This window comes from Oryx dammah, unplaced genomic scaffold (genome assembly GCF_014754425.2).
Source record: "Oryx dammah isolate SB20612 unplaced genomic scaffold, SCBI_Odam_1.1 HiC_scaffold_21, whole genome shotgun sequence".
Lineage (NCBI taxonomy): Eukaryota > Metazoa > Chordata > Mammalia > Artiodactyla > Bovidae > Oryx > Oryx dammah.
The window spans coordinates 45,705,784-45,722,537 of record NW_024070205.1 but is presented as its reverse complement, the minus strand read 5'-3'; the positions used below and the strand labels follow the sequence as shown (position 1 = coordinate 45,722,537).

General features: G+C 39.8%; 1 protein-coding gene across 1 annotated transcript in view; it reads left to right on the top strand.

Annotated features, from left to right (window-relative positions):
* Positions 1 to 16,754, top strand: part of PLD5 (phospholipase D family member 5) — a 313,562-nt gene that overhangs the window by 279,792 nt on the left and 17,016 nt on the right. Inside the window, exons 6-7 of the mRNA XM_040263578.1 lie at positions 4,524 to 4,721; positions 16,022 to 16,158. Of these exons, the coding sequence (XP_040119512.1) occupies positions 4,524 to 4,721; positions 16,022 to 16,158 (335 nt within the window). The remainder of the gene's footprint in view (positions 1 to 4,523; positions 4,722 to 16,021; positions 16,159 to 16,754) is intronic.

Sequence of the window (16,754 nt, the reverse complement as noted above, 5' to 3'; positions counted from 1 at the left end):
GAGACTACGAATATAAGTAGAAATTCCAAGGCAGAAAAAAAGAGGACACGCTCATAAACAACAGGACTTAACCCTCACCTTAAGAAACTTCTGGTACCTCTTTGAGAGCAATTCTTCCCAACGATGAAATATTAAACTAAACTTTCAGAGTCCCTGCTCATTAGCTGTGTGTTTGGACATTTCCCTTAATCTCTCCAAACCTTAGTTTTCTTACCTGTGCAATGAGTTGTTGTGAAATTTAAATGAATGCAGACTTGTGAAGGATTCCCTGGTGGCTCTGCAGTAAAGAATCTGCCTGCAATGCAGGAGATTCATGTTTGATCCCTGGGTTGGAAAGATCCCCTGAAAAAGGAAATGGCAACCCACTGCAGTGTTCTTGCCTGGGAAATCTCATGGAGGGAGGAGTCTGGCAGTCCGTGGGGTCACAAAAGAGTCAGATATGACTTAGCAACTAACCAACAACAACAAGACTTGTAAAGCATTTAGAACAGTGTCTGAAGCATAGTAAGCACTATAGTAAACTAGTACTTCTTCTGTTATTTCTCCCTAAGCAGTAAGTATCTGCTGGATTGTCTCAAACTCAAACACTTCAGAAAAAGAATCTTTTTTACAAGGAAACAAAAACAAATAATTAGAACCTATGGGAAAGCCCCAATAAATTTGGAATGGTAGAACTAAATTTTGTGTTGCTTACATTGTTAAACTGCAAATAAAATTTACTCATTGGATCCTAAAAAATGAAAGAAAAAAAAAAACACTTCAGCAGGGCCTCCCATAATATCCTAGTGCAAGTGACATAAGAGAACCGTTGATGTAATTCAAGCTGTAAATAAAATCATTACCCTTAGAAGAGATTTTTGGCAGGGTGTTCCAGGTCATTTGAGGCCCTAAACCTTTCTGAGCTCTATGAGTTGATCACTAACACATTCCTACTTTGTGGAAAAGAGAATCAGTCTCCTCCCAAGAATAACTATCTTCCAAAGAATTATTAGCTGAGAAATCTCCAGCTTTTTCAAGGTAGTTTTACTCAAACAGTTGGGCCATTCAATCAACCATCAGTTGTGTGATTGAACTGAAAAGTCAGGGCAGCCCATCAGAGTACCTCCACTGATCAGTCAAAGAATCTCTCAGTTTAACTTTTTGTTCCTTTGATAATCTGGACATAAAAGCTCTTCAGAAGCCTAATCTTTGTTATTTTCCCCTCTGCCAGCATTTTAGAAATGTCTGTTCATAAACCTGTCCTGAATTTTGGCTCTGACTGAAAGATCTCCAAAACAAAAGCCCAATTTCTTTTTTTCCCCATCTTCACTTGATACCAGCCTAAATCAAATACATATATTTAGAAATGGGTTTGAGTTATTCTAAGATTGAGAGGACAATAAACAGAGGTCAAGTTCTCTTTATATCCCGAGAGGGCAAATCTTGGCTTGTTTCATTGCCTTTGAATTTTGAAGCTGTAATGTAGTCACAGCAAAATGATGTCAGACATTGCAGAGAAAAGCTCACAAAAAGCAGCTTACACAACAGGGGGAAAGGAACACTTAATCTTTGTTTAGAATGCAGCCACTGGAAATATTAGCAGCTAGAGGAAATCTAAGTAGAGTGCACAGAGAGACAGTGACCTCTTGCATGTTGATGATGATAAATGGTACATAAGGGGAGCCCTGGGGATGATAAATGCTGACAATGTTTATAAATATACTTCCCTCTATCTGATCATACCTAAAGGGACAAACATCATTCATAATTATGACACCATTAAAATAAGCATTTTTATTTTTTGTTTCTAGATTTTACATTAGCTTTTAAAGAATTACTTCATTAGATTTCCAGATTAAAATGTGTGGTAGTATGCATTCCAACATAAGGTACATACAGATTTCAGCAACACTGAACATTTTCAGAAGCACCACTTGACTTTAGGCTTTAAGGGTAAAGTCTCTTCCTCAAGTGCAGCCTTTCTTTATGCCTTTGTGCGTGCTCAATCGCTAAGTCGTGCCCAGCATGCCCTTATGTACAACCATTATTGCCTTCATTCATTCATTCATTCCCCCTAAATGCTTCCTGCTTTGCTTCCTGGGCCACTTCCTGTTTCAGCTGGAACCGTGTTGACTCTCTGGTGCTCCCTCCACAGTGTGACTTAGGATAGAAGAACAGCAGCCAACACACATTGAGTGCTGGGCACTGTGCTTACTGCAGTAACTTGTCTGCTTCCAGCACTCATAACTCTGTGATGTGCATGTTCTGGAGATAAGGAGGTGTCATTGCCCTCAAGCCAAAAACCAGACTGCATGCTGGAGATGAGCAAGTTGCTTGTTTCAGGGAGATAGAGTGACACTATGGCCACTTGCAGGGTGTAAGGAAGATGAATTTAGGAAAGACTATAAGTCTTATGGGGTTTGGACTTTGTACAAGGTTTTGCAAGGGAAGGTATAAGGAAGCAGTGAATATGGTATAAGAAAGCTCAGGATTGGATGCTATTGGAAAAAGAACAACTTTGTGATTAGGTGTTTTACTAAGCCATCAGTTATGGAAGGGGATGAATTAAGGTAAAAGAAGCAACTGTCACCTATATCAACTAGGATGGGGCTCTTCGGTCATTTCTGTGCTTGGACAATGTTCATGCTTTGTCAGTGTTCACACAGGATTACAGAGAGGTCTTTTTTTTTCTTTTTCTTTCTCAATTACATTCTAGACGTCCATGCATGCTCAGTTGCTTAGTTGTGTCTAACTGCCTGTGACTCTATGGACTGTAGCCCACCAGAATCCTCCGTCCCAGGCAAGAATACTGGGGTGGATTGCCATTTCGTCCTCCAGAGGATCTTTCCAGCCCAGGGATCGAACCTGCATCTCTTGTATTGGCAGGCGAATTCTTTACCTCTGTACTACCTGGGAAACCCTGTCAACAGCAATGTTTGGCACATTGGCTTGCAGATGCATCACACTATGATTTCTTTGTTGCAAGATCCTATTGGTCTCTTACTCTTGAAGGTGAAAGTCACTCAGTCGTGTCCGACTCTTTGTTGACCCCATGGACTATACAGTCCATGGAATTCTCCAGGCCAGAATACTGGAGTAGGTAGCTGTTCCATTCTCCAGAGGATCTTTCCAACTCAGGGATCGAATCCAGGTCTCCTGCATTGCAGGCGGATTCTTTACCAGCTGAGCCACATGGGAAACCCAAGAATACTGGAGTGTGGGGTAGGCTACCCTTTCTCCAGCAGATCTTCCCAACCCAGGAATCAAACCAGGGTCTCCTGCATTGCAGGTGGATTCTTTACCAGCTGAGGCTACCAGGGTAGCCCCTCTTACTCTTGAGGCTTGTGCAGTCTTAATAAGAATAATAATTGCTAATGTATTTTAAGTGGTTGTCGGGAAGATCCCCTGGAGAAGGAAATGGCAACCCACTCCAGTATTCTTGCCTGGAGAATCGCATGGATGGAGGAGCCTGGAGGGCTATAGTCCACGGGGTCACAAAGAGTCGGACATGACTGAGCGACTTCACACTTTGACCGTATGATAGGCACTATTCTAAGCCCATAAAAACATAGTAACCATGTTATGTATCATAGCAATTGTATGAAATAAATAATATTATCTCCTTTTTATGGAAGAAGAAAATTATGGTGAGAGATTAAATATCTTGTCCAAAGTTACACAGTCAGAAAGTTGTTGGGCTGGAACCTAATTCCAGGCAGCCTGACTCCAGAATCCATGATCTAAACCATTTTGTTGTGCTGCAACTGAAAGTCGATCTTTATATTGCTGCATTATTTAAGGATTCATACCAAAAAATTAATATTGAAGAAAAGAATCTGAAGAGCTGATATAAAACGTGTTGATGAATATGGAAAAATTATCCATAAGAATCCAAATGTAGGCCTTCCCTGGTAGTTCAGTGGTTAAGAATCCACCTTGCAATGCAAGAGACACCAGTTCAATCCCTGGTCCAGGAAGATCCCACATCCTTCGGAGCAACTAAACCTGTGCTCCGCAACTACTGAGCCTGTGCTCTAGAGCCTGAGAGCTGCATCTGCTGAAGCCGGCATGCCTTAGAGTCTGTGCTCTGCAACAAAAGAAGCCACTGCTATGGGAAGCCTGATCGCAGTAATAAAGAGTAAGCCCTGCTCGCTGCAACTAAGGAAAGCCCATGTGCAGCAATGAAGATTCACCACAGCCAAAAAAAATAAATAAATGTATCTTTTTTAAAAAGAGCTCAAATGCAAAACCAGGCAAAACTTCTCAAATATTTAAGCATTTTAATGACACATCATTTCTGTATACCATAATATGACTATATCTACATACTTACAAATGCAGTATATATACATATGTACACATATGTGTATATATATATATATATATATACATATGTGTGTGTGTGTGGATACACATATATAGTTGTTATAGTATAGCAACTACAAGAAAAAATCACTGTTTCTGCATTTTTGTGCATTTTTTTTGTCTAAGAATAACACCATCGCATGTATATGGCATTGATGCTCTCGATTTTAATTTCACAGATGAAAGAACTCGGTGTCATCTTCTACAACTGCAGCTGCCTGGTCCTAGATTTACAAAGGATATTCGCTTTATATAGTTCATTAAAATTCAAGAGCAGAGTACCTCAGACCTGGTCCAAGAGACTTTATGGAGTCTATGACAATGAAAAGAAATTGCAGCTTCAGTTGAACGAAACCAAATCTCAAGCATTTGTGTCGGTGAGTTTTGCTCTTTTTTTCTCCTCTTCCTCCCCTCCTTCCTCCAAAAGCCCTTTATTAAGTTGGAATGTTTGAGTGCAATCTTATGTTGGGCAAAAATGAATTCCACCAGTCTATCCTGACATACTCCTAGAAGAGTTAAAATATATCCATTCTTATACTCAACCACATGCTGTCCCTAGTTACAATAACAATACCTGTTAATAATCATTCCTAGTTTCAGATACTTTGTGTTATCTGATTGGATCCCCACCATCACCCGTTAGGTAGACCCAAGATTATGACTGTGTTTCAAATGAAGATAGTGAAGTTTATCTACAAGCATAAATAACATCAGATGGCAGGTGCCAAGAAAAACGCAAGCACCCAGGTCTTCTGAGGTGCTAATTTCAATGCCTTTCACCAGTGATTTTCAGACTCGATTTTAGCAATATAACCCTCTGAGGAAACCCTGGTGTGTAAAACAGACAAAAGCAGAGCTATTGTATTTGACTGGGGTTGGGGGGCAAGAGGCCCTTCCAAAAGGCCAGGGCACAGTTTCCAAGCCTCTGACTACACTTGGAAGCCACCACCTGGATGCCCACACACCACAGCTGTCCCCACAGTATTGCTGAGAGTAGGCAATGTAAATATCTGAGCCTACAGTCCTGGTCTTCAAACTCTAAAGCATCTAAGAACCAGACAGGGAACCTGATTGAAATGCAAACTTTCGGGACTTTCCTGGTGGCACAGAGAAACACAGGTTCAGTCTCTGGTCTGGGAAGATTCCACATGCCATGGAGCGACTAAGCCTGTGCTCTAGAGCCCGGGAGCCACAAATACTGAAGCCCGAATGCTCTAGTACCTGTGCTTCGCAATAAGAGAGGCCACCGCAGTGAGAATCCCGCACACTGCAAGGAAGAGTGACCTCTACTCTCTGCAACTAGAGAAAGCCTGTGCAGCAAAGAAGACCCAGCACAACCAAAAACTAAAAATAAATAAATAAGCTGTACTATTGTTGTGATTCAGTTGCTGTTGTGTCTGTCTCCGTGATTCCATAGACTGCAACACACCAGGCCCTTCTGTCCTCTACCATCTCCTGGAGTTTGTTCACATTCATGTCATTAATTTGGTGATGCTATCTAACCATCTCATAACTCTGTCGCCCCTTTCTCCTTTTGCCTTCAGTTTTTCCCAGCATCAGGGTCTTTTCCAATGAGTTGGCTCTTCTCATCAAGTAGCCAAAGCATTGGAGCTTCAGATTCAGCATCAGTCCTTCCAATGAATATTCAAGGTTGATTTCCTTTAGGACTGACTGGTTTGATCTCCTTGCAGTCCAAGGGACTTTGAAGAGTCTTCTCTAGCATCACAATTTGAAAGCATCAATTCTTTGACTCTTTAAGGTCCAACTCTCATATCCATACATGACTACTGGAAAAAAACATAGCTTTGACCATATGGACCTTTGTTGGCAAAGTGATGACTCTGCATTTTAATATGCTGTCTAAATTTGTCATAGCTTTTCTTCCAAGAAGCAAGCATCTTTTAATTTCATGGCTGCAGTCACCATCCACAGTGACTTTGGAGCCCAAGAAAAGAAAATCCATCACTGTTTCCATTTTTTTCCCCTTCTATTTGCCATGAAGTGATGGGACTGGATGCCATGATCTTAGTTTTGGGTTTTTTTTTTTATATATATAAGTAAGTAAAAAATACAAACTTATAGTTCGCCCACCCTCACCAGGATCTGATCCACTGGACCTGGGTGAAACCTTAGAATTTTTATTTGAATCAGGCTTCTGAATTGATCTTGTTGCTCGGGTAAACTTCTCATAACCATTCTCCCAATTTAGTATGACTGTTTCTCCACTGTCTTACAAGTTGCCAACAACTTTTATGTCACTGAAGAGCTTTTCGTAGAAGAGGAAATAGTAGCTTTTTTGCCCATTAAAATGAAAGCACTTTCTGAAAATTTAGAAGTATAGCGACAGAGAGAAAATTGAAGTTGCTTGTCTTAAATAAATTCATGTAAGTGTGAATAACATAAAATAATAGACTGTGGAAGATTTCCATCAAATAGAACCAAAAAGCTCACTTTTTTTGTTTGTGTACAGGTCAAACAACGCAGCAGCATATAGCATATCATCTAAGGCATTTTAGTAATAAAATTATTGTATATATTCAATTTTGTTTCCTCTTAAGACAACCCTGTAAGACAAGAAAATCAGATATTATTCTCAATTTGTAGATTAATTGCAATAGGAAATTTTCCAAGGAACCCTTAATCCAGATTAATGGCAACATTAATGGTAACATGACACCCCAAAAGTCCAGCAGAACAGCTGGAAGCAGCAAGAAACAGGTGAATTATAAGCATAGTTCAGATAATTGCTGGATTTTGAATTTACAGTTTGAATCTTAGAGATGAATGAATATGGTTGTTGCATAAATTTAAATTCTGACCCTTAAAAAAGTGGGGGAGTCCTCCTTTGTTGATCCCAAAGTTAACACATCTACTTCAGAGAGAGGGCCTCGACCTTTAGTAAAATCTATAAAAATGCAAGGGCTTTGTTATATTCCTTGTGCTAAGTCACTTCAGTCTTGTCCTACTCTTTGCAACCCTATGAACTGTGTAGCCCACCAGGCTTCTCTGTACATGGAATTCTCCAGGCAGAATACCAGACTGGGTTGCCATACCCTTCTCCAGGGATCTTCCCAACCCAGGGATTGAACCCTCTTCTCCTGCAACCCCTGCATTGCAGGCGGATTCTTTACCTCTGAGCTACTGAGGAAGCCCGGTGCTCCAAAATAAGTTAAGCTTTTTTAACAGTTCTTTCCTTAAGCTATGGTCTTTTAAACCATGCAGCACCTTTGTTTACTATTTTTATTTGTTAAATTATTGTTATTTTATTTTCCATTTCATATTAATATCTCAAGCCTAGCCTACCTTTAAATTTCAGTTCAATAGATATTAATTCAACACCATTTTTTTACAGAGGAATAAAATCTTACAGACATAAGATAAATAAAAGTCAGGAAACCCCCAATATTGGTATCATTTGCCCAGAACTCCTCGGTCTCACCTCTGTTACAACGTTAATCACGTTTTTGTAGCTATTTGTTTATTGATTGTCTCTCCCACTATTTTGGGCTTCCCTGGTAACTCAGATGGTAAAGAATCCGCCTGCAATATGGGAGACTTGGGTTCAATCCCTGAGTTGGGAACTGGGTTGGGATCCCTGAGTTGTCCCTGGAGAAGGGAACAGCTACCCACTCCAGTATTCTGGCCTAGAGATTTCCATGGACTGTACAGTCCATGGGGTCGAACAGAGTCAGACGTGACTGAGCAACTTTCACTTTCACTTTCCTACTTTTTCGTGACATTGTACAGGAGACAGGGATCAAGACCATCCCCATGGAAAAGAAATGCAAAAAAGCAAAATGGCTGTCTGGGGAGGCCTTACAAATAGCTGTGAAAAGAAGAGAGGCAAAAAGCAAAGGCGAAAAGGAAAGATATAAGCATCTGAATGCAGAGTTCCAAAGAATAGCAAGAAGAGAGAAGAAAGCCTTCTTCAGCGATCAATGCAAAGAAATCGAGGAAAACAACAGAATGGGAAAGACTAGAGATCTCTTCAAGAAAATGAGAGATACCAAGGGAACATTTCATGCAAAGATGGGCTCGATAAAGGACAGAAATGGTCTGGACCTAACAGAAGCAGAAGATATTAAGAAGAGATGGCAAGAATACACAGAAGAACTGTACAAAAAAGATCTTCACAACCCAGATAATCATGATGATGTGATCACTCATCTAGAGCCAGACATCTTGGTATGTGAAGTCCAGTGGGCCTTAGAAAGCATCACTATGAACAAAGCTAGTGGAGGTGATGGAATTCCAGTTGAGCTCTTTCAAATCCTGAAAGATGCTGCTGTGAAAGTGCTGCACTCAATATGCCAGCAAATTTGGAAAACTCAGCAGTGGCCACAGGACTGCAAAAGGTCAGTTTTCGTTCCAATCCCAAAGAAAGGCAATGCCAAAGAATGCTCCAACTACTGCACAATTGCACTCATCTCACACTCTAGTAAAGTAATGCTCAAAATTCTCCAAGCCAGGCTTCAGCATTACGTGAACCATGAACTCCCTGATGTTCAAGCTGGTTTTAGAAAAGGCAGAGGAACCAGAGATCAAATTGCCAACATCCACTGGATCATGGAAAAAGCAAGAGAGTTCCAGAAAAACATCTATTTCTGCTTTATTGACTATGCCAAAGCCTTGACTGTGTGGATCACAATAAATTGTGGAAAATTCTGAAAGAGATGGGAATACCAAACCACCTGACCTGCCTCTTGAGAAATCTGTATGCAGGTCAGGAAGCAACAGTTAGAACTGGACATGGAACAACAGACTGGTTCCAAATAGGAAAAGGATTACATTAAGTCTGTATATTATCACCCTGCTTATTTAACTTCTATGCAGAGTACATCATGAGAAACGCTGGGTTGGAAGAAGCACAAGCTGGAATCAAGATTGCCGGGAGAAATATCAATAACTTCATATATGCAGATGACACCACCCTTATGGCAGAAAGTGAAGAGGAACTAAAAAGCCTCTTGATGAAAGTGAAAGAGGAGAGTGAAAAAGTTGGCTTAAAGCTCAACATTAAGAAAATGAAGATCATGGCATCCGGTCCCATCACTTCATGGCAAATAGATGGGGAAACAGTGGAAACAGTGTCAGACTTTATTTTTTTTAGGCTCCAAAATCACTGCAGATGGTGACTGCAGCCATGAAATTAAAAGACGCTTACTCCTTGGAAGAAAAGTTATGACCAACCTAGATAGCATATTCAAAAGCAGAGACATTACTTTGCCGACTAAGGTCCGTCTAGTCAAGGCTATGGTTTTTCCTGTGGTCATGTATGGATGTGAGAGTTGGACTGTGAAGAAGGCTGAGCACCAAAGAATTGATGCTTTTGAGCTGTGGTGTTGAAGACTCTTGAGAGTCCCTTGGACTGCAAGGAGATCCAACCAGTCCATTCTGAAGGAGATCAACCCTGGGATTTCTTTGGAAGGAATGATGCTGAAGCTGAAACTCCAGTACTTTGGCCACCTCATGAGAAGAGTTGTCTCATGAGAAAAGACTCTGATGCTGGGAGGGATTGGGGGCAGGAGGAGAAAGGGACGACAGAGGATGAGATGGCTGGATGGCATCACCGACTCGATGGACATGAGTCTGAGTGAACTCCAGGAGCTGGTGATGAACAGGGAGGCCTGGTGTGCTGCGATTCATGGGGTCTCAAAGAGTTGGACACGACTGAGTGACTGAACTGAACTGAACTGAACTCAAAGGTCATACACTCTACTCTCTTCATCGTTGTTACTTCCACTACTTCCCTCAGGCCTCCCTAAAGCAGCAGTAAATGTTGGATTGGTTCTATTAGTAGTAATATCAATAAAAAGTTCCAGGATACATACAGTTTTTTGAGTATCTGTGCCAAACAAATGTCAAGGCAAATTTATTTAAAATATTAAAATATTCAAAATATTTGTTATAAATTATCTTAAAATAGTATATTATATTTTTATAGGCTTACAGTCCCAACACTAAATTAACACATAAAATATATATATATTTGAGGGCCTTAAGAATTATCATTCCCCAAATTAGATTTTAGATGATTAATAACTTAGCATGGTTATATATAAATTTAAATAGTGATATAGATATAAATTATTTCCAATTTTCTCTTAGGACAGAAAGAGGTATTAGTTAGATTTAAGTATGTGATCTCTAATAACTTGGGGCTGAATCATTCTGATTCTCTTACATTCCCTATTGAAATCAGAAGATGGGAATAACAGACTGAGGTTTTTTGTCCTATTTTGTAACAACAGAGTGAGGGTTTTTGTCCTATTTTGTAGAATGCTTTTTAGAGTTCTTAAGATAATGCATTTGATTTCCAAGATTAAGACTAGTTAGTTCAAGGTCTGTTTTTATTGATCTGGGTGCTAGAAAGATTTAATTTCTTGTTGTTTATTGCTTAGTTCATTCCTCCACCATTCATGTATACTGTAGTTATTTAGTGAGTGAGGGCAGACGTTGAATAGAACTTGGTGCTGCTCTGAAAAGTATAATTAAATGTCCCTTTAGAATCTCAGCTATATATTTTAACTATACTTCAATAGATTTATTGAGATATAATTTATTACCATAAAATTCATCCTATTAAAATGTAAAAATCAGTGGGTTTCAGTATAGTCACAGAGTTTTACTATTATCTGTATACTTTCTAGTTTTAAAATATTTTTATCACCACAAAGGAAAAAGCCATACCTGTTAGCAGTTGCTCTCCATTTTCCCCTTCTCTCAGGCTCTAGAAAGCACTCATCTACTTTCTGTCTCTAAGGATTTGCCTTTTTCTAGATACTTCATATAAATGAAGTAATATTGATACAATATGTAATCTTTTGTAACTGATTTCTTTCACTTAGTATTAATAAAATGGTTTCAAAATGCATGACTCAGTTCTTTTTCCTTTTATGGGCAAATAATATTCCGTTGTATGGATATAGCCGGAGAAGGAAATGGCAACCCACTCCAGTATCCTTGCCTGGAGAATCCCATGGATGGAGGAGCCTGGTAGGCTACAGTCCATGGGGGTGGCAAAGAGTCGGACACAACTGAGTTAAATGTTTTGCTGTCTGTCCATCAGCTGATGGACATTTAGATGTTTTTACCTTTTGACTATTGTGAATAGTGTTCCTATGAACCTTCATGTACAAATTTTTATTTGAATACCTATTTTCAGCTATTTTGAGTTTTACTTAGGAGTGGAATTGCTGGGTACTGTTGTAACTCTATCTTAAACATTTTGAGGCATTGACAAACTTTTTTAAATTGGCTGCACCATTTTGCAGTTCCACCAGAAATGAATGAGGATTTCAATTTCTACACATCTTAGTCAATACTTGCTATTTTCCGCTTTATTTTAGCCCTCTTAGTGTTTGTGAAATTTGTCTTATGGTTTTGATTTGCATATTTGAATGCACTTACTGGTCATTTGTATATCTTTTTAGAGAAATGTCTATCAAAGACTCTGCCCATTTTTCAGTTAGATTGCTTGGGGTTTTGTTATCGAGTTGTTAAGAGTTATTTATACATTCTAGATATAAGGATGTATATTATTTGCAAGTATTTTCTCCCATTCTGTAGATTGTCTTTTCATGTTTAATTACATTTTAGCATATATATTCTGGGAATGGAATATGAATTTTTTTAAAACAGGAATCTGATATGAAATAAAACCCTACTAAAGCAAGAATTTAATGAATATGCAAAACAAGGTGCATGTAAATATAAGGTGTTTATTGATGTAAGAAGGAAATAGAGATTTCCTATAATCAAGGTGCCTCAAGAGCACTTGATTGGTAACAGATCACTGAGAGCTGAAACAAAGAAAAGGATCTGTATTTTCCTTCTCTTTGTATTTTGCTTTGGAATAAAGGAGTACAAAGTGCAAGGGTCAGAAAATTAATCCAGGAATGATAAGAAAACAACAGTCTTCTCTCTAATTAAACAAGCAGACCAAGTTAATTTCCTCTGCCAGATCAGAGAACACACAAGTACTACCATGACCCCAGGGGCAGAAGTACTAATACAAATAGTCATGTGTTTCCTTAGTAAACACATGCAGCATCTGCTGTGCTCTAGGCATTGGATTAGGAAATGAGAATGTAGGAAACAAGACAAGTACAAGTAAGGGTCTATTCACACATAGATGGAAATACCTAGAGTAAAGCAACTCCAACTAGGAGCAGAGGTTGGGGAGTCACACAAGACTCCAACACTTAGTAATCTAAGAAGCACTCTCACATTCCACAAATATTTATTGAGCATGTCATACATGCTAAGCATGGCATGGCACAAGGCTCCAGAGACATAAAACCAAGCAGCTCACAAGCTGGTAGAGAATCACACAGACAAATGAAGGAAGTACAATGTAGCATGTGCTGGAATGAAACTGCACAAAGCAGGAATCTTATATTGATCACTGATGTATGCCAAGTACCTAGACTAGAGCTGGTTGCATGGCTGGTATCAATACTTAGTCATATTTGATGAATGAATGAAATCAGGTGCAGAAGAGGAACAGATCCAGACCAGGAGCAGGCCATTCTCTTCTTTAAGCCTCAAAGGCAAATCATAATGAAAGATTTGTTACTGTTCTCACTCCACTGGAAACAGAGGCTCAGGAAGTGTAAGGGACATGCCCAGCCTGCTACAGGTTATAAATGCTGGAAGCCAGCACATCACCAGCATGTAAACGCTGCATCGCCAAAGCACAGTCTCCAAACTTATTAGACGACAGCCAATGAAAGAGACCAGTGACTCTGTGTCTAAATTTGTTTCTCCCTGAAACCAAAATCCAGTTTAGGGAACATGCAAGGAAGTTCAGGAAATTCCTAACTGAAGCAAAAATATGGGCATTCAGACACATTTCAGAGTTGACCTGGGCTCCTGTCTAGAGCTAAGATCCTTAGCTACTTCATGGTAAGCTTTACCTGTTAGGAAAAGCAGACCCAACAGGCTGAGGGAATTAATTCATTTGAATATTCATTTATTAATAGAAATGGAAAAATGAGTAAAACACAATTCCCAAAATCAAGATAGTAACCGTCTAGGCAAGGAGAGGAGACAGGTGCAAGTGATTTTAAGTTTCAATATTCTAAATAATATAACAAATAAATCACATTATGGGAAGACAGAAAAAGGAGAAGTAGCTTCTGGCTGACAATATAAAAATGTTTCAGGACTTCCCTGGTGGTCCAGTGGTTAAGAGTCCACTTGCCAATGCAGAGACACAGGTTCGATCCCTGGTCCAGGAAGATCCCACATGCCTGGGGGCGACTAAGCCTGTGTGCCATAGCTACTGAAGCCTGTGAGCGCTAGAGTTTGTGCTCCCAACAAGAGAAGCCACCAGAATGAGATGCTCAAGCACCAACACTAGAGAGTAGCCCTAGCTCGCCGCACCTAAAGAAAGTCTATGCGCAGCGGCGAAGAGCCGGCACAGCCAAAAATAAATTATTTTTTTTTTAGTTCATGGAGGAGATAGTATTTGAACTTGAACTTAGAGAAAGTATAGAACTCTGATAGGTAAAGATAGGGAAACACTTCAGCCAGTGGGACCGGCCAGAGCAAATAAACGGAGGCAGACAAGGTGAGAGCAGGGTCGTGGACTGACGATTATCTTAGTTTGGGATGCAGAAGGCATAATAGCATGCAAATGAGGACAACAGAGGTTACAGAGGCCGTGCATACATCTGCCCCAAAGAGATCAGGCTGAATTCCAAGAAACCAGGGGTCCTGAGATAGACACACTTTTGTTTGTCTTGTAAGCATCGTGAAGACAGGGAAATGAGTTCAAAAGATACATAAAAGTGGTGCCCAGCAAACAGCACCAGTGCCTGGATGAGGAAAACAGCAATCTGGAGGAAGAGGGAAGGACAACACGAGAGACACTGCCGAGGCCCACACCGTCTGTCTTAGTGACAGATGGGGTGTCTGCATGTGTGCGTGCTAGGGAAAAACGTAAGACTAGCACTGGATTTTGTTTGGTTTTTAATTTATGTTTTATTGTTTTGTTTTGGACTTTTTTGTTCTGGTTTCTCTCCTTTAGCATTTGTCTTTTGTTTTTTCATACCTGGAAGTTCATCCTCATTCCGGAAGAAAAGTGATTTAAATCCAAAACTTATTCTGATACTCATTGGCCCGGACAACATTCTGAGTAAGGGTGCCCCTTACAAGGTTGGTGTGACCCTTCAACATGCTCCTTCCTCATCTCCGTGCTCCTGCTCAGCTGTGCATCCAGTCCAATAGCATCATCTTCCCTCTCTCTAAGCTGGGACCTGCCAGCACAGGGTGGGGAGTTGTTCCCAAGCATTCATGAGGGCCCCTGACCACCATAACTGGCAGAACATTTGGTGAAGGACCCAGTTCTGCCATGCCAGGAATCTTCCAGAAACCATTTATTTGGCCTTTGATACTAAACAGAGGAGCCTGGCCCGTGGAGTCGCAAAAGAGCCGGACACTGACCACCTAAGCACTCACTCCACTGTTTGTGCTCCTTCGTTTGGTGTCTCGCTTGTCAGAGTAATGCAGGAACTAGAGATGCTCCTTCCAGTCTTGTCCAGCGGGAAGCCAGGAAGAAAACCAAAGCACATCTTTTCCTTTCTATAAGGAAGAAAGTGAAAGTGAAAGTCACTCAGTCATGTCCAACTCTTTGTGACCCCATGGACTATACAGTCCACGGAATTCTCCAGGCCAGAATACTGGAGTGGGTAGCTGTTTCCTTCTCCAGGGGATCTTCCCATCCCAGGGACCCAACCCAGGTCTCCCGCATTGCAGGCGGGTTCTTTACCAGTTGAACCACAAGGGAAACCCAAGAATACTGGAGTGGGTAGCCTATCCCTTCTCCAGCAGATCTTCCTGACCCAGGAATTGAACCGGGGTCTACTACGTTGCAGGCGGATTCTTTACCAACTGACCCACCAGGGAATCCCTCTTTTCTATAATAACTTTATCTAAAAAAAATCATACTTCTGTAAGATGGAAACCACTTTGAGCAACATAAGAAAAATATCTCAAGTATAATTTGCCTCTTTGTTTATTTTTCTCAAGTTCCTGTCTGTGCTCATGAGCTTGGCATCTTAATAAGTCACTTGGTTTTTCCTCTAGAATTACTGATGACCCTTTTTCCACAATGAACCCTCCTCTTCCTTACTTGATGAAAAAATAGGAGAAAAGAAAAAACAAAACAAGGTTTTTAGACCATATGTCTTGAACATCTTTACGGCCACCTTACCTTTCAAGTGAAATGACTTCTACCATAAATAGCTTGCTGTATGTGTATATATATATATATATATATATATATATATATATATATACTCTGTGTGTGTGTGTATACATACTATGCATGGTAATATCTGAGAAAATTAACTATGTATGATATGAGTGTATGCCAGAGTCACATAAGTTTAGAACTGAAAAACTTCTATAAAGACAAAACATGTGTGTATTGAAAATGAGAATTCCCTCCCAAAACCAGTTTAAAGAACAGATTTGAGACTCATCCCACCACACTTTGGTTTCTACTTGCTTGAACTTTGATAGAGCTGCAAATGTATTTGTCTAAACTAATAAAGAACTAAAAGCCAAGATCCATTTTTTAAAAAATGTTTTTTAAATAACAACAAAGAAAGAGAAAACCCTAGATCGCAAAAACTAATAGTCTAAAAGTTTGTATTTTGTGTCTTCACAGAATTCTCCCAAACTCTTTTGCCCCAAAAACAGAAGCTTTGACATAGATGCCATCTACAGTGTAATAGATGATGCCAAGCAATACGTGTACATCGCAGTCATGGACTACCTGCCTATCTCCAGCACAAGCACCAAAAGGTCAGTGAGTGTGTACTTAAAACTGGGTTCCAGGGCGAGGCACGAAACTGAGAACCACAGGAAAAAACATCCTGGACACTGGGATGCTATCAAGTCACAGAAGTTTACACGTTCACATCTCAGTGTATATTTGCAGCTCACCCAGAATGTGTCTCCTCCCTCAGTCCATTTTAAGGACTCAGGGTCTCATCCCATAAATTACTACCTCAGTAATTTACATTATAAGCATGACAGCAACTTTAGATTGAAGATTTGGTTGTGATTTGAAAATTATTTGGAAAAGTAAAATAAATTAAAAATTATTAGAAAAAGTTTTTTTTAAGTTATCAGTTGACATGTGCCTGAAGGCATACCAAAACTAAGTAGGTCTGCCAAGATTGTCTTTAAAAGAGGCATCACTTTGACATACTCATGTCAGTCTTCCTTAAATGCTAAATTTTCATACTATCTTTTTCACTTACAGGAGAAGCAAACTTAAAATATATATGTTCTCAGTCAATCCATCCATCTGTAAGAGGAACATAGCATTTTTAAATTGAGTATTTTTAATATTCATCACTGTGCAAGTGTGGAAATACTTGGAATAAACAGGAGCA